Raw genomic sequence first — 22,131 nt, 5'->3', positions numbered from 1 at the left:
TATAAATTTATTAAATAAAATTTTTTAAAATTTTATTTTAAAAAACATTTGGGTTATTTTAATTACTTTTTATACACAGCATTTTATTGTTTATTTTTTCTCCCTTCCCTAATTATGTATTTATTTTTTTGAGACGGGGTCTTGCTCTGTTGCCCAAGCTAGAGTGTAGTGATGCAATCACAGCTCAGTGTAACCTCAACTTCCTAGGCTCAAGCCATCTTCCCACCTCAGCCTCTTGAGTAGCTGGGACTATAGGCACATGACACCACACATCTGGCTAATTTTTTATTTTTTTTGTAGAGACGAGTCTCTACACTATGTTGTCCATGCTGGCTTTGAACTCCTGGGCTAAAGTGATCCTCCCACTTTAGTCTCCCGAAGTGCTGGGATTGTAGGGGCAAGCCACTGTGCACAGCTTTGTCCTTTTTTTTTTTTTTTTTTTTTGAGACGGAGTCTCTCTCGGTCGCCCAGGCTGGAGTGCAGTGGCATGATCTCGGCTCACAGCAAGCTCCGCCTCCTGGGTTCTTGCCATTCTGCCTCAGCCTCCTGAGTAGCTGGGACTGCAGGCACCTGCCACCACGCCCGGCTAACTTTTGTATTTTTTTTTTTTTTTAGAGATGGGGTTTCACTGTGTTAGCCAGGATGGTCTTGATCTCCTGACCTCGTGATCCACCCACCTCGGCCTCCCAAAGTGCTGGAATTACAGGCATGAGCCACCGCGCCCGGCCTACTTTGTACGTTTAAAGGGAGAGTGTGTATGTTTATATGACACATAAGCAGAAATGAACATGATTTGTTAGGGACAGTAAAGAAAACTGAATTGACTAAAGGATAGTGGGTGTGTGTTGGGAAGTAAAGATAAACAAGTTTGAATAGTTGGAGGAGAGTGAGACTATTAAAAGCCTTGAATGCCACTGTGAAATGTTTATATGAAATGGTAGACAAGAATCATCAGAGTGAAATGATTGGAAGATTAGTTTTCCAGCTGTTTATATGGTTGAATGGAGCAATAACAAGCTAAGGAGTTACCCAGTTGGCCAATATTTGATGAGTACTTATAAACACTGCTGCTGCTCCTCCTACTAAATTATTGGTACCTTTTTTTTTTTTTTCCTTGCTCTGTCACCCTGCCTGGAATGCAATGGCATGATCCTGGCTCACTGCAACCTCCACCTCCCAGGTTCAAGTGATTCTCATGCCTCAGCCTCCTGAGTAGCTGGAATTACAGGCACCTGCCACCACACCCACCTGATTTTTGTATTTTTAGTAGAGATGGGTTTCGACATGTTGACCAGGCTAGTGTTGAAGTCGTGACCTCAAGTAATCCACCTGCCTCGGGCCCCCAAAGTGCTGGGATTACAGGCATGAGACACGACACCTGGCGGGTACCTTTTATTGAGCCCTCACTATGTGCCAGTCACTGGGCGAGGTATTTTACTTATACTCCTTGTAGAAGTCGTAAGACAACTATTTATTTACTTTTTCCCTTGAGACAGGGTCTTGCCCTGTTGCCCAGATTGGAGTGCTGTGGCTTGATCACAGCTCACTGCAGCCTCAACCTTCAAGGCTCAAGTGATCCTCCTGCCTCAGTCTCCTGAGTAGCTGGAACTACAGGTGTGTGCCACCACACCCTGCTAATTTTTGTACTTTTTTAGAGACAGGGTTTTGCCATGTTGCCCAGTCTGGTCTCAAACTCCTGGGCTCAAAGAGTCCACCTGCCTCAGCCCCTGAAAGTACCGGGATTATAGGTGTGAGCCACCATGCCCGGCCAAGAATCTTACTGTCTTGTTGGAATGAAAAGTCTCAGGGCACATGGTTTAAAATATTCTACTTCACAAATGGAACTTTCTAAGGGATAAGATGTTCTCTGTTTTCCAGATACTAGTTCTAGATCTTGAGTCAGATGTGTTTGACGTGAAGACTAGTCTGTCAGTCTTCAAGAATACTGACTTGTTTTGTTTTGGTTTTATTAATATATTCACTAGTCTCTGGCTGGGCATGGTGGCTCACACTTGTAATCCCAGCACTTTGGGAGGCCAAGGCAGGCAGATCACCTGAGGTCAGGCGTTCAAGACCAGCCTGGCCAACATGGCGAAACCCCATCTGTACTAAAAATACAAAATTTAGCTGGGTGGGTGTGGTGGCTTGTGCCTGTAATGTCAGATACTCGGGAAGCTGAGGCAGGAGAATCTCTTGAATCCAGGAGACGCAGGTTGCAGTGAGCCAAGATCGCGCCACGCACTACAACCTGGGTGACAGAACGAGACTCCGTCTCAAAAAAAAAAAAAATTCACTAGTCTCCCTAATGATTATATGGTAATCTGGTTCCCTGAGGATCTTTATATTTAAAATGGGGGTGCCTTGTGGAGATTCTTAGATTATGTGTATCACCTATTGTAAAATAATAAAATTGGCACGCTAGTTTTAAAACGTTTTGTATATTTAGGGAATTGACACATGCCTACTGAGTATTTGCTGTTAGGAAAACTTGTAAAAATAAATTTCTGATTTTTAAAGTTCTTATAACAAAAGTGATTATTTGTATAAACGTTTGCTTAGTGTTTGCTCTTCTCTCTAGAGTATAAACCTTAAAATTTAGGAACTGGGTTCAATTTGTTAAATACTGTATTTTCAGGGTGTAGCATGATGCCTGGCATGTGATAGGTGTTTGGAAATATTTTTCGAATGGACAGGTGAATGAATTCAGAGTTGAATTGTATGCTAGCAACAAAGATAATTTCTGCATAAGTTCCTGCATCGGAAAGTCCTAACCTCAAAAAGCCTGATAATCTCTTCTAAAAGTTTGGAATACTGAAACCAGCCTAAGAGATAATTTAAAAAGAATTTTTATAGGTACATAGCGTGTTTAAATATTTATGGGGTGAATGAGATATGTTGATGCAGGCATACAGTGTAATAATCACATCATAGTCAATGGAGTATCAAAAAAAGATGATTTTTTTTACCTTCAATAAAACTGTAGGAAACAAAAGTGTACTTCAGCAGAAGTGTAGGGAATATATTCTTTTAAAACTGTTGAATGCGAAAATATATGAAGTTATTTTAATTTAGGCAATGTTTGCTTGACTGTAAGTTGCAGAAGCTTCTTGGTGATTCTTAAATTTGCATTTGCACCATACCACTGTAGCTTGTTTATGATATCTGTAGAATGATAAACTTATTCTGAATTTTAAATGTATTTATAACTAAATAGATTTAAATCTATTTTGAATTAACATTTTATTTAACTGTGATTTTTTTTTTTTTTTTTGGGTAGTTGTTGACCTCCTTGTTGTCTTGCCCTACACCCATTACTTACATTAATCAACAGTTGCCTCTTTTCTGATAAATTTTTGTTATGGTCTGTTCTACAGAGAATGATGCTGGTTTCAAGTTTTGGAGATCCCTGTTTTTTATGGAACACAGTTCTGTAAAATTTTCATAAGATTCCTTGGCAATAACATACGCTTGTGATGGACCCTAGAAATACTGCTATGTTAGGATTGGGTTCTGATTCCGAAGGTTTTACAAGAAAGAGTCCTTCTGCCATCAGTACTGGCACATTGGTCAGTAAGAGAGAAGTAGAGCTAGAAAAAAACACAAAGGAGGAAGAGGACCTTCGCAAACGGAATCGAGAAAGAAACATTGAAGCTGGGAAAGATGATGGTTTGACTGATGCACAGCAACAGTTTTCAGTGAAAGAAACAAACTTTTCAGAGGGAAATTTAAAATTGAAAATTGGCCTCCAGGCTAAGAGAACTAAAAAACCTCCAAAGAACTTGGAGAACTATGTGTGTCGACCTGCCATAAAAACAACTATCAAGCACCCAAGGAAAGCACTTAAAAGCGGAAAGATGACAGATGAAAAGAATGAACACTGTCCTTCAAAACGAGTAAGTAGAATTCCTAACAATATATAGTTATTGACAATATTTTCATTTCCCTATTAATTTTTACCATATATGTATTTCCGGGAGTTTGATTTTAATCTTTCTGTGTTATTTCCAGATAGTTTGTGTTTGTGAGCCTTAAAATAAGCCCTGAGGCTTGTCAAAGATGTAAGTTAATAGCATAACCATGTACATATTTGTACTTGTAAAATTATTTTAAAATTTTATTTATTTATTTATATTTTGAGATTAAGTTTTGCTCTTGTCACCCAGGCTGAAGTACAATGGTGTGATCTCGGCTCACAGCAATCTCTGCCTTCTGGGTTCAAGCAGTTCTCCTGCCTCAGCCTCCCAGGTACCTGGGATTACAGGTGCCCACCACCACACCTGGCTAATTTTGTGTTTTTAGTAGAGATGGAGTTTCACCATGTTGGCCAGGCTGGTCTCAAACTCCTGACCTCAGGTGATCGGTCCACCTTGGCCTCCCAAAGTGCTGGGATTACCGGCGTCAGCCTCTACGTGTGGCCTATTTATGCAATTTTTAAAGGCAAAACTCCAAAGTGCTGGAATTACAGGTGTAAGCCACTGTGTCTGACCAAAAAAAGAGAAATCTTTATTGAGATATGATTCACATACCATACAGTTCAGCCATTTAAATTCAGTGATTTTTAGGGTATTTCCTTATTAGCCTTTAAAATGTATGTAAAATTGTTTCTTTCTTTTTTTTTTTTTCCCGAGATGGAGTCTCACTCTGTCACCCAGACTGGAGTGCAGTGGTGCGATCTCGGCACACCACAACCTCCGCCTCCTGGGTTCAAGCGATTCTCCTGCCTCAGCCTCCTGAGTAACTGGGATTACAGGTGCCCACTACCGCACCCAGCTAATCTTTGTATTTTTAGTAGAGACGAGGTTTCACCATGTTGGCCAGGCTGGTCTCGAACTCCTGACCTCAGGTGATCCACCCACCTCAGCCTCCCAAAGTACTGGGATTACAGGTGTGAGCCACTGCGCCTAGCCAAAATCATTTATTTCTAAACCTTTTTCATTATCCCAAATTAAAACTCCATAACCATTAAACAATATCTTCCATTTCTTCTGTCTACAGTGACTGGTAATATCTAATGTACTTGCCGGGCATCGTGGCTCACGCTTGTAATCCCAGCACTTTGGGAGGCTGAGGCAGGTGGATCACTTGAGGTCAGGAGTTAGAGACCAGCCTGGCCAACATGATGAAAACTCGTCTCTACTAAAAATACAAAAAATTAGCTGGCCATGATGGCAGGAGCCTCTAATCCCAGCCCTCGGGAGGCTGAGGCAGGAGAATCGCTCAAATCCAGGAGGCAGAGGTTGCAGTGAGCTCAGGTTGTGCCACTGCCCTCTAGCCTGGGCAACAAGAGCAAAACTCCAACTCACCCCCCAAAAAATTCTAATGTACTTTTAGCAACTGTAACTGTAAATTTGCCTATTCTAGCTAACTCATATAGGTGTAATCATACAATATTTGTTATTTTGTGTCTGGCTTATTTCATTTACCAGAATGTCCTCAAGGTGCAACCATGTTGTAGCATGTGCCAAAACGTCATTCCTTTTCATGGCAGAATAATCCATTGTGTGGATATACCACTTTATTTTTATTTATTTATTTATTTATTTATTTATTTAATTAATTAATTTATTTATGTTTTGAGGTGGAGTTTCGCTCTTGTTGCCCAGGCTGGAGTGCAATGGCATGATCTCGGCTCACGGCAACCTCCGCGTCCAGGGTTCAAGCAATTCTCCTGCCTCAGCCTCTTGAGTAGCTGGGATTACAGGTGTGTGCCACCATCCCCGGCTGACTTTTGTGTTTTTTAGTAGAGATGGAATTTCTTCATGTTGGTCAGGCTGGTCTCAAACTCCTGTCCTCAGGTGATCCGCCCACCTCTGCTTCCCAAAGTGCTGGGATGACAGGCGTGAACCACCACACCCAGCCACTACTTTATTTTTTATCCATTCATCTCTTGATGGAATCTTGGTTCACATCCACTCTTTGGCTATTGTGGATAATGCTACAGTGAATGTTGCCATACAGTTACCTGTTCAAGTTCCTGCTTGTATTTTTGTGTATTTACTTGGGAATAGAATTACTGGGTCATATGGTAATTATTTATTTAGCTCTTTCAGGAACTGTACACTTTTTCAGTGGCTATACTGTTTCATATCCCATCAGCAATGCATGAGTTTTTGATTTCTCTGAGTCTTCATAAGGTTTTCTTAATTTTTATTCCCTCCCTCCCTCCGTCCCTCCCTTCCTCTCCTTTCCCCTCTCCCCTCTACCTCTCCCTGCTTGTCCCCCCCCTTCCCTCCCTTTCCTTCCTTTCCTTATCTTCCTTCCCTTCCCTCTCTTTCCTTCCTCCCACCCACCCCACCACTGCCCTGTTCTCAAGCTGTAGCACATTGTGGTTTTTAATTAGCATTTTCTTTTCTTTTTTTTTTTTTTTTTTTGAGAGAGAGTCTCGCTCTGTCCTCCAAGCAGGAGTGCAGTGGTGTGATCTCGCACACTGCAAGCTCCGCCTCCTGGGTTCATGCCATTCTTCTGCCTTAGCCTCCCGAGTAGCTGGGACTACAGGCGCCCATCACCACGCCCGGCTAATTTTTTTTGTAGTTTTAGTAGAGACGGGGTTTCACCTTGTTAGCCAGGATGGTCTCGATCTCCTGACCTCGTGATCCGCCCACCTCAGCCTCCCAAAATGCTGGGGTTACAGGCGTGAGCCACCATGCCCAACCTGCATTTACTTAACGACTAATGATGTTGAATAGGTTTTCATGTGCTTATTGGCCATTTATGTATCTTCTTTGAAGAAATGTTTGTTCAAATTATTTGACTACTTTTGAATTGTATTTTGTTGTTGAATTGTCCGGGTTCTTTATATAATCTGTATATAGGATTTAAAAAATACTTTCTTTCATTCTGTGGATAGTCTTTTCATTTCCTTTTGTGTCCTCTGATGCAAAAAAAAGTTTTCAATTTTGGTGAAAACCGGGTCCAATTTATTTTTTCCTTTATTGCCTGTGTTTTTAGTGTCATATCCTAGAAATCACTGCCAAATCCAATTTTGTGAAAGTCTTCCCCTTATGTTTTCCTAAGAGTTTTATTGTTTTAGCTCTTATGTTTAGATCTGTGACCCATTTTGAGTTTAAGTTTTGTTGTATATGGTTTAAAGTAAGGGTCCAGCTTCATTTCTTTACGTGATATTCAGTTTTCTCAGCATCATTTCTTGAAGAGAGTATCTTTTCTTCATTGAATGGTTTTGGCACCTTTGTTAAAGAAATTATTGGCCATATATGTGAGAGTTTATTTCAGGACTCTTCCTTTACATTCCATTGGTCCATATGTCTGTCTTTCTGCAAGTACCACACTGTTTTCATTACTGTAGCTTTGTAGTAAGTTCCTTATTTGTTCATTTTAGATGGAGTCTTACTCTGTCGCCCAGGCTGGAGTAGAGTGGCATGATCTCGGCTTGAGACCGCAGCCTCTGCCTCCTGGGTTCAAGTGATTCTCCTGCCTCCTGCCTCAGCCTCCTGAGTAGCTGAGATTACAGGTGCCCGCTACCATGCCCGGCTAATTTTTGTATTTTTAGTAGAGACAGAGTTTCAGCATGTTGGCCAGACTGGTCTCAAACTCCTGAGCTCAAACGATCTGCCTGCCTCGGCCTCCCATAATGCTGGGATTACAGGTGTGAGCCACCATGCCCTTCTTGTTTGTTTTTAAAGAGACAAGGTCTTGCTCTGTCATCAGGCTAGGCTACTCAGTACAGCCTCAAACTCCTGGGCTCAAGTGATCCTCCTGTCTTGGCCTCCCAAAGTGATGGGATTATAGGCATGAGCCACCATGGCTGGCCTGTAGTAAGTTGAAGTCAGAAGGTGTGAGTCTTCCAACTTTGTTCTTTTTCAAAATTGTTTTGGCTATTTGGGGTTCCTTGAGATTCCATATGGATTTTAGGATGGGGTTTTCTGTTTCTTTAAACAACAGTGTTGGGATTTTGATAGAAATTACATTGAATCTGCAGATCACTTTAGGTAGTGTTGTCCTCTTAATATGAAGTCTTGAAATCCAGGAACGTGAGATGTCTTTTGTTTAAGATTTCCTTAATTTCTTTCAGCAATATTTTCTAAAATTTGTAGTGTTCAAGCCTTTCGCCTCCTTAAATTTATTCCTGTGTATTTTATTTTTTGATGCTATTGCAACCAGCAGTGTTTTAAATTTACTTTTCAGATTGCTCGTTGTAAATATATAGAAATGCAATTAATTTTAAATTACTATTTTAATTTTTTTTTTTTTTTTTTTTAGGACAGAGTCTTGCTCTGCCGCCCATGCTGGAGGGGCAGTGGCATAGCTCATTGTATCCCCAAACTCCTGGACTCAAGCAATCTTCCTGCCTTAGCCTTCTTTTATTTATTTTAATAAATAAAAAAAAATTATCTTTGTAGAGATGGGGTCTTGCTATTTTGCCCAAGCTGGTCTTGAGCTTCTGACCTCAAGTGATCCTCCTTTCTTGGCCTCCCAAAGTGTTGGGATTACAGGTGTGAGCCACTGTGTTGGCCACAACTGATTCTGGCATGTGGGTTTTGTATCCTGCAACTTTGCTGAATTCATTTATTACCTTGAACAATTTGTTGATGCTTTAGGGTTTTCTACATATAAAACTGTGTCATCTGCCAACAGAGATAATTCAGTATTTTAATATATGCCTCAGGTATTTCTTACATTCCAGCAGATTTGGGAAACACTATGTTTACTTACTGTGAAATGAGAGTGGGTTATTTTCTGTTCAGTGAGTTAGCTACTGAAAATAGTGTTTTTTGTCTACTGAAATATTATATATAATTTTTTTTTCATATTTTAAAAATTATAAACTCCCAATGGCCATTACTGAATAGATTACACACAGTATTTTGAATGGGGTCAAGCAACCTCTTTAGTGGTCCTTACCAGTAGAGCTTAACTAGTAAACTGAAAGTAGCAGTCACTGGTACTGTAGCAGGAAGACAATAAAAGAAGAGGAAAACAGAATGATAGAAGGCAGTGTAAGAAACAAGAGCAAAGGATGATGATAAAGTGCCATCAGGCTACCTCAAAGGATAAAGTTTTCTGTCCATAATCCATGTTAGTATAGTATGTAGGCTAATGTCCGAGTTATATTGATATATATGTGTGTATATATATATAGGTTGGTACAAAAGTAATTGCAGTTTTGGACTATGATTTTTTTTTTTTTTTTTTTTAAGATAGAGTCTCCTTTTGTTGCCCAGGCTGGAGTGGAGTGCAGTGGCTAGATTTCGGCTCACTGCAGCCTCCACCTCCTGGGTTAAGGCAGTTCTCCTCCCTCAGCCTCCTGAGTAGCTGGGATTACAGGTGCTTGCCACCATACCTGGCTAATTTTGTATTTTAGTAGAGATGGGGTTTCAACATGTTGGCCAGGCTGGTCTCGAACTCCTGACCTCAGGTGATTCACCTGCCTCAGCCTTCCAAAGTGCTGGGATTATAGGAGTGAGTCCCTGTTTCCAGCCATTGACCATGAATTTTAAATCATTATAACTAGGCTCAAACACATCTTTATTAATCAAAATAGGAACCATTACAATAAACATCTGTGCCAACAAGAATCAGTTTGTTTAATCCTGTAGCATAAAAATCTGTGCTTCTGGATTCGACAAACTCTTGGGAAGCATTTTATGCATCCTGCTGGTTGTGGAAGCGGTTTCCCTGCAAAAAGTTGTTGAGATGCTTGAAGAAGTGGTAGTTGGTTGACAAGAGGTCAGTTGAATATGGCAGATGAGGCAAAACTTAGTAGTCCAATTCGTTCAACTTTTGAAGCATTGATTGTGTGACGTGCAGTCAGGCGTTGTCCTGGAGAAGAATTGGGCTCTTTTTGTTGATCAGTGCTGGCGGCAGGCATTGCAGTTTTTGGTACATCTCATCAATTTGCTGAGCATACATCTCAGATGAAATGGTTTTGCTGGGATTCAGAAAGGTGTAGTGGATCAGACTGGCAGCAGACTGCCAAACAGTGACCATGATCTTTTTTGGTGCAAGTTTGGCTTTGAAAAGTGCTTTGGAGCTTCTTCTGGGTCCAACCACTGATCTGGTTGTTGCCGGTTGTCATATAAAATCCACTTTTTGTCGCACATCATAATCTTGAGAAATTTTTCCTTGTTGGTGTGTAAAATGCCAAATGACCGTAGAATGGTTGAAGTTGAGTTCCTTGGCAACTTCTCATGTAGTTTTAAAAGGATTAGCTTTGATGATTGCTCTCAGTTGTCAATTTCTGACAGCCAGCCACTGTGCTTCTTATCTTCAAGGCTCTCATCTCCTTTGCAAAACTTGCTGAACCACCGCTGTACTGTACATTCGTTAGCAGTTCCTGGGCCAAATGTGTTGTTGATGTTGCAAGTTGTCTCCGCTGCTTTATGACCCATTTTAAACCCAAATAAGAAAATCACTTAAATTTGCTTTTAGTCTGACGTTTCCATAGTCTAAAATAAATACAAAATAAACAGCAAGTAATAAGTCATTAGCAAAAAAAATAAAGTGAGAAATGTGCATTAAAATGATATATAACATAACTACATTTAAGAACGTATTCCAGAAAAAAAAGAGAAAAAAAAGAAGAAGAAAAAAAAAAAGAAAGAACGTATTCCAATATCAAGTGGCAAATTTCAACAATGCAAAAACTGTGGTTACTTTTACACCAGTATTACCTGTTATATTTATAATGTATAACAATTATATAGTTTTAAAAAAATAAATGAGTGTATATGTATGTATATGCATATATATAAACTGTGGTAGGCTGCATATAACCTGAACTTTTCCATTTTAACCATTTGTAAGTATATAATTTTGTGGCATTAGATAGATGCACTTTTTGTGCAACCATCCCCACCCACCAGCTCCACATCTTTTTGATATTTTCCAGCTGACACTCTATTAACTCTTCATTTCCCCTCCTGCAGCCCCTAGTGAAACTGGTACTCTACTTTCTGTCTCTGAATTTGACTACTGAAATTACCTCATATAAGTAGAGTCATACAATATTTGTCCTTAGGTGACTGCCTTATTTCCCTTAGCATAATGTCCTCAAGGTTTGTCCATTTTGGAGTATGTCAGAGTTGCTTTTGTTTTTAAGGCTGAATAATATTCCAGTGTATGTATATAACAGATTTTGTTCGTTCTATGGATATGTCAGATTCAGAAGCTGTTTGTGAATTTTTTGGTTAATATGATTGTCAACTGTTAATTTCTAGATTTGTTCAGCTGTTACTGGGTAGTATTTTACTAGATAAATTAATCTAATCCATCTATGAATGGACACTGGTATTGCTTCCAGCTTTTAACAATTGTGACTAATGCTGAACATGTGTGTAGAAATATCTGCGTCCCTGCTTTCACGTCTTTTGGCTATATATGTGGAAGTGGAATTTTTGGGTCATACTACAGTTTTTTTGGTAAGAGATTGAGTGTCGCTCTGTCACCCAGGCTGGACATTGTGATTTTTTTTTTTTTTTCTGATACAGGGTCTCACTCCTGTTGCTCTGGCTGGAGTGCAGTGGGGTAATCACAGCTCACTGCAGCCTTGACCTCCTGGGCTCAGATGATTCTCCCACCTCAACCTCCTGAGTAGCCTGGCTACAGGCATGCACAACCACTCCTGGCTCATTTTTTGTATTTTTAGTAGATACAGGAGTTTTACCATGTTGCCCAGGCTGATCTTGAACTCCTGGACTAAAGCAGTCTGTCCGCCTCAGCCTCCCAATGAGCTGGGATTACAGATGTGAGCCACCACGCCTGACTGGGACATTATAATTCTATGTTTAATTTTTTGAAATAATTACCATACTGTTTTCCACAGGGGCTGGACAATTTTACATTCCCACCAGGAACTCACAAGTGTTCTGGTTCTTCCACATCCTTGGTAACAGTTATTCTGTGTTTTAAAGAAATTATAGCCATCCTAACGTGTAAGAATTACTCATTATATTTATAATTTGTAATTGTATATCTATAGTTTTGTTTGTTTGAGACAGCATCTTGCTATTGCCTAGGTTGGAGTGCAGTGATGTGATTAGACTCACTGTAGCCTTGACCTTGACCTCCTGGGCTCAAGCAATCCTACCACCTCATCCTCCCAAGAAGCTGCGGCTACAGATGTGTGTCACCACACTTCTAATATTTTTATTTTTTGTAGAAATGTTGCTCCTTTTGTTGCCTGGGCTGGTCTTGAAGTCCTGGGCTCAGGTGATCCTCCTATCTCAGCCTCCCAAAGTGCTGGGATTACAGGTGTCAGCCACTATGCCAGTGAGCCACTGTGCCCGGCTTGATACGTGTATTTTTTTTAAAACATAAGACTAATCTCAGCACCTTGGGAGGCTGAGGCAGGTGGATCACTTGAACCCAGGAGGCAGAGGTTGCGGTGAGCTGAGATCGCGCCATTGCACTCCAGCCTGGGCAACAAGAGCGAAACTCCATTTCAAAAAGAAAAAAAAGAAACAATCTTGCTGGACGCAGTGGCTCACCCCTGTAATCCCAGCACTTTGGAAGGCCGAGGTGGGTGGATCACAGGGTCAAGAGATCGAGACTATCCTGGCCAACATGGTGAAACCCCATTTCTACTAAAAATATAGAAATTAGCTGGGTGTGGTGGCGTATGCCTGTCATCCCAGTGACTCGGGAGGCTGAGGCAGGAGAATTGCTTCAACCCGGGAGGCGGAGGTTGCAGTGAGCTGAGATTGCGCCACTGTACTCTAGCCTGGCAACATGGCAAGACTCTGTCTCAAAAACAAACTAACAAAAAAGAAAGAAACAGTCTTGTTCGTGAATCTTGATTTGTTTGTGTCCTGCTCTTAATTTTAATACCTTGTTAAGGAATAAATGACAGTGGATTGAAGTTTGGAAAGTCTCCAGAAAGGGAATAAAACCTTAGACTCTCCTGAGAGAATCTAGAAAAACATTGTAAGTATATCAAACTGCAATAACCCCTATGAGAATTTTGTAGTTTCAGTGAAGTGAAGATGGCTGATGAATTAGACTCAAAAAGAGAATGCCACATTTAGATTATTCTTCTAATGTTTCTTTGTTTAAACTTTGGTTCCAGTGAGTTCTTAACTGTGGTGGTGTTTTTTCTAACAAAGGGAAACCTGAAGACATTTTCAGTATATTCAAGTCTTCTTTATTTTCTTTAAGAAATGGTTATTCTGCTTGATGATTTATGTATCATGTATCATGGATGGTTAATGCATAGTATGTTACCTCATATTTCATACTTTTATTACTTGGAAATTTTATTTTAAAATGTCAGACTCTTATATTTGAGGTTCAAAAGTTGAGAATTTTTAGGTTAATAATATGATTTTCAACTGTCAATTTCTAGATTTGTTCAGGTGTCATTTTTCTGGGTAATATTTTGCTATATAAAAGTTAATTATCTAGTTTACTGTTTCAGTGAAAATTTTTGTTCTGTATCACCTGGCTTTACTGTGGCCCCTGCCTTCCATCCAGCCCTAACTTCTTAGGCTAAAAACACCGCCACAGACTTAATTTTAGCTGGCAGTCTAGGTGACAGCGAGATCCTGCTCCAAAAACAAAAAAAAAAAAAACAAAAAAAGTGTTTTCAGGTTCACCTTCACTTGAAGAATCATATCACATTAAGAATAAATTGTTGGCTGGGCGCGGTGGCTCACGACTGTAATCCCAGCACTTTGGGAGGCCGAGGCGGGCAGATCACAAGGTCAGGAGATCAAGACCATCCTGGCTAACATGGTGAAACCCCGTCTCTACTAAAAATACAAAAAATTAGCCGGGCGTGGTGGCAGGCACCTGTAGTCCCAGCCGCTTGGGAGGCTGAGGCAGGAGGGTGGCGTGAACCCGGGAGGCGGAGCTTTTAGTGAGCCGAGATCGTGCCACTGCACTCCAGCCTGGGCGATAGAGCAAGACTCCGTCTCAAAAAAAAAAGAATAAATTGTTGGGAATCAGAGTTGGTACAAAGAAACTTCCAGAAGAGTAACTCCAACCTTGCTGTCTTTGGTATCTTCCAGAAATATATTTGCACTTATAAGCCAGTATGCATCCCCTACATACATGTTCTTTCCCCATTTTAAAATGTAAATAGTAGCACACTGTACATACTGCTCTGTATCTTTTTTCTATGAAATAGTATATTTTAAAGATTTTTCCATAACAGGGCTATGAGAATTTCTTTAGCCCTTGGAAATGTGACTTACGTTATTTTTTTTTTTTTTTTTTTTTTGAGACAGTCGTGCTCTGTGGCCCAGGCTTGAGTGCAGTGGTGCGATCTCGGCTCACTGCAACCTCCACCTCCCGGGTTCAAATGATTATCTTGCCTCCGCCTCTTGACTAGCTGGGATTACAGGTGTGCACCACCATGCCTGGGTAATTTTTGTATTTTTAGTAGAGACGGGGTTTCTTCAAGTTAGTCAGGCTGGTCTCGAACTCCTGACCTTGTGATCCACCTGCCCCGACCTCCCCAAGTGCTGGGATTATAGGCGTGAGCCGCTGCACCCAGCCTATAATTTTCTTTTTCAGTTTGTTATTTGTCTTTAGACTTTGGTTATGTTATTTTGCCATACAGAAATATTTAGCTTTTTACCTGATATAATTTGTAAATCTTCTTAAGGCTTCTGGATTTTTGATGTATCATTAGAAAGACCGTCTTTCGAAGTTTATAAAGGATTTCCTTACGTTGTTTTGCAGATCGTTGTAGTATTTTATTTTTTAACATATAAATCCTTGATCCATTTGGAGTTTGTTATGGTTTATGAGTTATGGTTCCAAATTTATCTCTTTCCAAATGGCTACATGGTTGTCCCAATACTTATTATTATTATTTGAGATAGACTCTCGCTCTGTCGCCCAGGCTGGAGTGCGGTGGCACAATCTGGGCTCACTGCAACCTCTGCCTCCTGGGTTCAAGCAATTTTCCTGCCTCAGCCTCCTAAGTAGCTGGGATTAGAGACACGCGGCATCACGCCCAGCTAAGTTTTGTATTTTTAGTAGAGACAGGCTTTCCTTATGTTGGTCAGGCTAGTCTCGAACTCCTGACCTCAGGTGATCCCTCTGCTTTGGCCTCCCAAAGTGCTGGGGATTACAGGCGTGAGCCACTGAGCCTGGCCCCAACACTATTATTAAGAAGTCCATCTTTACTTCTCTGATTTGAAAGGCTGCTTTGTCATACACTGAATTTCTTTATGTACTTGGTTCTAGTCTGGTTTTCCATTTAGTATCAATGATGTTTCCATTTATTTACATTTTTTGTTTGTTTGTTTATTTTTAAGAGTCTGAGTCTTGTCTTTTTTAACCAGGCTGTGGTGCAGTGGTGTGATCATAGCTCACTGTAACCTTGAGCTCCTGGGGATCAAGCGATCCCCCTGTCCCAGCCTGGCAAATCATTAGGATTACAGGTGTGAGCCATGGCACCTGGCCACTATGGTACAGTTTTAAGTATTTTGTTTTATAGGTAGGACTAATCCATTCTCCTAACTTATATTTTAGTGTGCTCCCTGTACTTTTGCCTATTTATAAATTTATTATTAATTTATAATTTATAAATTAATGTAATTTCAGTGAAAATAATTTTTTTCTAGAATTTTTCTAGAATTTGACTGATTATAAAGTTTGTATATTGTTCATCTTTATCTGTGGTTGAATTTGGAGCCTAATTTGATGATGACTACTTTGAGAGGCTTTGACTTTACTTTTCCAGGAGTTAGGGTACGTTACTGACACCTTTCCTGGGGTCTCCATTTTGCCACTAGCACATGACTTGATGGACTTACCCACTGTGTTTTCATGCCTATTTAGGTCAGCCCTTTTTTTTTCTTTTCTTTTGGTCCTCTTGGAGCTTTTTCTTACTCCTATGAGGCAGCAGTGTAAGAAACGTATTTTATGCTGGTTTGAGTTATTTTGTTGTAATAGAAGACTCTTCACAGTATTTAGCCTGGCATATTGCTAGAAGTAGACATCCCCTGATTGTTTTATAAGAAATAATGTTCATTATTTTATTTTTATTTTTGAGACAGAGTCTCGCTCTGTCATACAGGCTGGAGTGCAGTGGTGCAATTTTGGCTCGCTGCAATCTCCACCTTCTGGGGTTCAAGTGATTCTTGTGCCTCAGCCTCCTGAGTAGCTGGGATTACAGGTGAATGCCATCATGTCTGGCTAATTTTTGTATTTTTAGTAGAGTTGGGGTTTCGCCATGTTGGCTAGGCTGGTCTCGAACTCCTGGCCTCAAGTGATTTGCCTGCCTTGACCTCCAAAGTGCTAAGATTACAGGCATGAGCCACCATGCTTGGAATCATTATTAATTTTATAGTAGGTTTTCTTGTTTTCTTTTTTCCTCCCAAGTGGAAGGAAAAACTTTCTTGTAATTTTTCTCTAAAATTTATGTTTGGCTTTGATGCAGTTACATGTGGTGTCTGCCATTTCATAAGCTGTCAGAATGGTACATTCATTTTTCTACAGCAGTATTTTAGAAAGTGAAAGTAGAGATGGAAGTCACAATATTTACTTGTATTTATCACACAGTAACTTAAACGGAGATGGAGCAATGGTACATTTCTTTCCAGCATTTAAAGAAAATTCCATTTTTGGAGTTATATAACATGTGATTGTAGTTCATTTAGTATACTTAGCCAAAAAAAGAAAAAAATGTCAAGTATACAAGCTTGCAATAAAAGGTTCTACTATGTTAGGAAGTCAGAGTTTAGGAGGTATACAAAGTCAGTTTGAGAAAAATGCGCAGATGGTAGATACATACCTTTTTTAAGAGACAGGGTCTTCTTTTAAAGAGACAGTCTGTTGCCCAAGGCTGTGCAGTGGCATGATCATGGTCCACAGCAGTCTTGGCCCCCATGGGCTTAAGTAATCTTCCCATCTCAGCTTCCAGAATCGCTAGGACCACAGGTGTGTGCCACCACACTTGGCTAATTTTATTTTATTTTTGTAGAGACAGTGTCTTGTTGTGTTGCCCAGGCTGGTCTCGAGCTCCTGTGCTGAATCAGTCCTCCTTCCTTGTCCTCCCAACACGCCAGCATTACAGGCGTGAACCACTGCATTTGGTCATATCAATATACCGTGTCTCACGATTATGATGACCAGATTACGTATTAGTCAAATAGCATTGAAATTTGGTGCTTTGTTGACTGACATTTTTGTCATTGGATAGTTTATTTGATGTTACTTTAGTCTAAATGAGTGGATTTCATGAACACAATGAATTACAAGTAAAATTCATAGCCATAATTATAACTTCCAGTCCAAAAATGGTTTTCTGTTTAGAAAAGAAAATTCTGTACCATCTTAATAGATTTAAGAAGCAGTTCATTGAAGAAGTAATTTTGAATTTCAGTGAAGTGAGTTTTTTGTTTTTTTTTTTGAGACACAGTTTCGCTCTTGTTGTCCAGGCTGGAATGCCATGGTGCGATCTCGGCACACCGCAACCTCCACCTCCCGGGTTCAAGCGATTCTCCTGCCTCAACCTCCCTAGTAGCTGGGATTACAGACATGCACCACCATGCCTGGCTAATTTTGTGTTTTTAATAGAGACAGGGTTTCTCCATGTTGGTCAGGCTGGTTTCAAACTCCTGACCTCAGGTGATCTGCCCGCCTCAGCCTCCCAAAGTGCTGGGATTAGAGGCCTGAGCCACCGTGCCTGGCGTAAGTGATTTTTTTTGGAGAATTATTATTATTACTTTTTAAATAAAATTTAATAAAGTTAAATATTTTTCTTTTTTATAGAAACAGTCTGGCTATGTTGGCCAGGCTGGTCTTGAACTCCTGAGCTCAAACGATCCTCCTGCCTCAGCCTCTCAAAGTGCTAGGATTACAGGTGTGAGCCACCATGCCCGGCTGAGAATTATTAAAACCCACATGCACACATGCATCCAAGTATTAGACTTAAAGCCTGTCCTGGAATTTTAAATTTTATAATGCTCTATAACTGGTAGATTAATGTTTCTTTTTCTTTTCTTTTGCTTTTTTTTTTTTTTTTTGAGATGGAGTCTCACTCCATTGCCCAGGCTGGAGTTCAGTGGCATAATCTTGGCTTCACTGCAACCTCCACCTCCCAGGTTCAAGCAGTTCTCCCACCTCAGCCTCCCAGGTAGCTGGTACTACAGGCACACGCCACCATGCCCGGCTAATTTTTGTATTTTTAGCAGAGACGGGGTTGTGCCATGTTGGCCAGGCTAATCTCGAACTCCTAACCTCAGGTGATCCACCCACGTCAGCATCCCAAAGTGCTAGGATTACAGGCGTGAGCCACCGTGCCCGGCCTAATGTTGTTTCTTAAATAAGAAAAATGGGTAATAATAGTGCCTCAGTTCTTCTTGCTCAGTAGAGATTATTTGCCTGCCAGTTTTTAAAGAGCTGCAAACAAGTTCCAATTATTTTGAAATGGAGTTGTTGGAAAAAAAACTGGTTTGACATTACCCTAGGTTTTGGATTTTTTTTCCTTAGTATTTGTTAGATAATAATAGTGTGTTAACATATACACCATGGAATACTGTGCAATCATAAAAAAAGGGATGAGTTCATGTCCTTTGTAGAGACATGGATGAAGCTGGAAACCATCATTCTGAGCAAACTATTGCAAGGACAGAAAACCAAACACTGCATGTTCTCACTCATAGGTGGGAATTGAACAATGAGAACACTTGGACACAGGGTGGGGAGCATCACACATTGGGGCCTGTCATGGGGTGGGAGGAGTGGGGAGGGATAGCATTAGGAGATATACCTAATGTAAATGACGAGTTAACGGGTGCAGCACATCAACATGGCACATGTATACATATGTAACAAACCTGCATGTTGTGCACATGTACCCTAGAACTTAAAGAAAGTATAATTAAAAAAAAAAAAGTGTAAGTTTTCTAGATATAATAGTTCCTTTAAATTATACCCTATTTTAAGTTAGCCCAGTTTTCTATAAAACGTATATATTTTTAATTGAGATATAATTCAAATACCATAAAATTTATCCTTTTAAAATGTACAATTCAGTGTTTTTATTATATTCAGTACGTTAAGTGTACACAGAGTTTTGCAACCACTAGTAATAATTTTAAACATTTTTATCTTAATAAACATTTTCATCTTAAATTTGTGTCTTTAATGTGCCTTTTACACTTACAATAACTGTTCAAAAGGACTAATATTTTGATTTATACTTTCACAAAGGAGGTTAAAGTTTTATATCACTTAACTTTGCCCATAGTCTCTAGTGTAGAGTCACAGCATTCTTTGATTTGTTTTTCCATGTGCTGTAAAAAAATAATTATGCTATAACATGGTAACTGCCATGATAGAAATACATACAGACAAGAGTGTATATGTGAATCACAGAATCACTGGAGAAGAGGGTGAGCAAGAGAATATGCAAAGAAGGGCTCATGCTTAAAATTAGGTGTTGACCACTTTGTTAGAATTTGCTGGAAAGAGAAAGGCTTTTGGGACAAAGTAAATAATAAAGGGAAAATGCACCCTTAGGATGTCTCACAGATTTTTCTCAGTTGTGCTATAAAACAAGAATTTGACAGTTCTTTACTGTAGGTAAATACTAAGAAAATATAAATAATGAGGCCAGGCACGGTGGAAAAAAACAAAAAGAATTGCGTGACCATACTTATTTTTTCTTAGGATTTTCTTTTCTTTTTTTTTTTTTTAAGTTTGTGGTCCTACTTTGTAGTGGTATTCCTCTTAGAGGAAAATTAAAAGATAAAATTGCCTTTTGGACTATTTTCTATTTCAGAAATTTGGGTTTGCTTGTGGTAAGTAGGGGCCCTGTCATTTATAGCTGTAATTGTAAATCTTTTTTTGTGTGTGTGAGACTGAGTTTCCCTCTTATTGCCCAGGCTGGAGTACAGTGGTGTTAGCTTACTGCAACCTCTGCCTCCTGGATTCAAGCGATTCTCCTGCCTTAGCCTCCCGAGTAGCTGGGATTACAGTTGTGTGCCAACATGCCTGGCTAAATTCTGTATTTTTAGTAGAGACGGGATTTCACCATGTTGGTCAGGCTGGTCTCGAACTCCTGACCTTAGATGATCCGCCTGCCTCGGCCTCCCAAAGTGCTGGGATTACAGGCCTGAGCCAGCCTGTAATCTTCATGAGGGCTTCATGAGGAAGTGAAAGTCAAAGCTATATAATATTGGGGCAGATTCGTAGAGCTTCTTCTTACAGAACTGCAACAGCAGGTGGCATTAGAGATCAGGTTTAAGGGTGAGTTGCAACGTATTTTTTATAGTTGCCACTATTAGGAAGGGAAGTAACACATATTGGGGATTCAGGATACACAACTGGCAAAGCTCAGCTTGACTCTTGGGTGTTGCTGATCTGTTAGAAGATTCTCTGTATGTGTGTATATTTTTTAAACTAACCACTTAAAAATATAGCAAGTAAGAATTATCTTCCAAAAAGAAAGGAGGCTGAGGCAGGAGAATGGCGGGAACCCGGGAGGCGGAGCTTGCAGTGAGCTGAGATTGTGCCACTGCACTCCAGCTTGGGCGACAGAGCGAGACTCCGTCTCAGAAAAAAACAAAACAAAACAAAAAAACAAAAAGAAAGGAAAAATAATGTTTTATGTCTAATACCTACCTTTCCATATCCCAAACTAAACAGTAGAAAAATAAGAGGGTGTCATCCAGGGCCTACTTAATAACCTTTGCCTTTTCTTTACAAATGAATGTCATTTTGCACCAGTAAATGCCTTATGTCAAGAGTTATGGGCTGGACATGGTGGCTCACACCTGTAATCCTAGCACTTAGGGAGGCCAGGGTGGGTGGGTCACTTGAGCTCAGGAGTTCAAGACCAGTCTGGCAACATGGTGAATTACCCCTGTACAAAAAATACAAGTGTAAGCCAGGTGGCTTACACCTGTCATCCTAGCTACTCAGGATGCTGAGGCAGGAGGATCACTTGAGCACAGGAGGTCGAGGCTGCAGTAAGTTGTGTTCATGTCACTGCACTCCAGCCTGGGTGACAGAGAGATGGAGTGGAATATATGATTGGGTAAGGACCTACCAGGGAAGAGGGTGGTAGTTTACATATTAACTGTGGCTTCCCTGGAACTGCTTAATGTAAATACAGATCTTTCTATAATCTGGATTATGGTATACTAATGCTTTAGTATCTCTAAACTATGACCTAAATTGAGAGAACCCTGATTATCAAAAGAAGATAATGTCAACAAAGATGTCAGAAATGATACGTATTATTAAGGTGAAATTGTAACCAGAACTCATTTTTGAAACAAAACAGGTACTGAACTAGGCTATTTTTTAACAGCCAAGTCCTAATTTACTATGTATATTTTACTTTTATTTTTGGAAAACATATCAAAGTCAAGTACACAAGCTTGCAATAAAAGTTCTATATTAGGAAGTCAGAGTTTAGGAGGTACACAAAGGCATTTTGACAAAATGCACAGATTGTAGATACATACACTAGAATATTTTAGCTATATTTAGTGAAGCTACATTGAATTACTAACATCTGAGAATATATATGAAGGCACAAAAATGATCCTAACATCTTTCTGTAGGATTTGATAGTAACTCTCACAGTAAAAACAGTGAAACAAAATGGCACCTGCTTCTCAGCCTCACTTTTTCATTTCTTAGCAAGATTACTGAGTGTGATTATTGTGTAGTTCCTTGCCTAGTCTTTGATTTTATGGGCTGGGGGCTCCAAAAGATAGCTGATGAGATCAAAAGCAGATGCCAAAAATAATAATAATCCAAGGCAGGGGAGTTTGGTAATCTTTCTTTCTAAGCTGTTTGTTGATTATAACGGTTAGGGCAATTATGAAGGTTAGGAATTACGAAATGTGGAAATTCCCCTAAGCATACTTGGTAACTCTTAAAAATTATATTTGTCTCAACCTCGATAACTAAAATTACCTAAGATAAATGAGAAAAATGATTTAATTTTTCTGATTTATCTTCATTTATCTTAAATTTAAGATAATTTAATTTATCTTAATTATCAAATTTAATTACTAAATTTTTAAATAAAAAGCAAAAAGGATAAAAAAGTTTCACTGTGCAATAGAGAAAGGAAGGAGTATGAGGGAATGGAAAGACTCAGCTTAGACATCCCCCAATTCTGTGAAATGTTCCTTGAACCTTTCCAGGAAGTTAGTTACTCTATCCTCTGTGTTTCCATTGCATATTTTTCTGTTTTTAATATAT

The 22,131-nt window shown here is 39.7% G+C and overlaps 1 protein-coding gene across 1 annotated transcript in view; it reads left to right on the top strand.

Annotated features, from left to right (window-relative positions):
- The first annotated feature begins 3,374 nt into the window (after positions 1 to 3,374).
- The window catches only part of ASH1L (ASH1 like histone lysine methyltransferase), a 188,030-nt gene continuing 169,273 nt past the window's right edge, over positions 3,375 to 22,131 (top strand). Inside the window, 1 exon segment of the mRNA XM_017867692.1 lies at positions 3,375 to 3,893. Coding sequence (XP_017723181.1) covers positions 3,474 to 3,893 — 420 coding nt within the window. The 5' untranslated portion in view covers positions 3,375 to 3,473.

Source organism: Rhinopithecus bieti, unplaced genomic scaffold (assembly GCF_001698545.2).
Source record: "Rhinopithecus bieti isolate Rb0 unplaced genomic scaffold, ASM169854v2 scaffold_4129, whole genome shotgun sequence".
Taxonomy (NCBI): Eukaryota; Metazoa; Chordata; class Mammalia; order Primates; family Cercopithecidae; genus Rhinopithecus; species Rhinopithecus bieti.
This window is presented reverse-complemented; position numbering and strand designations above follow the sequence as displayed.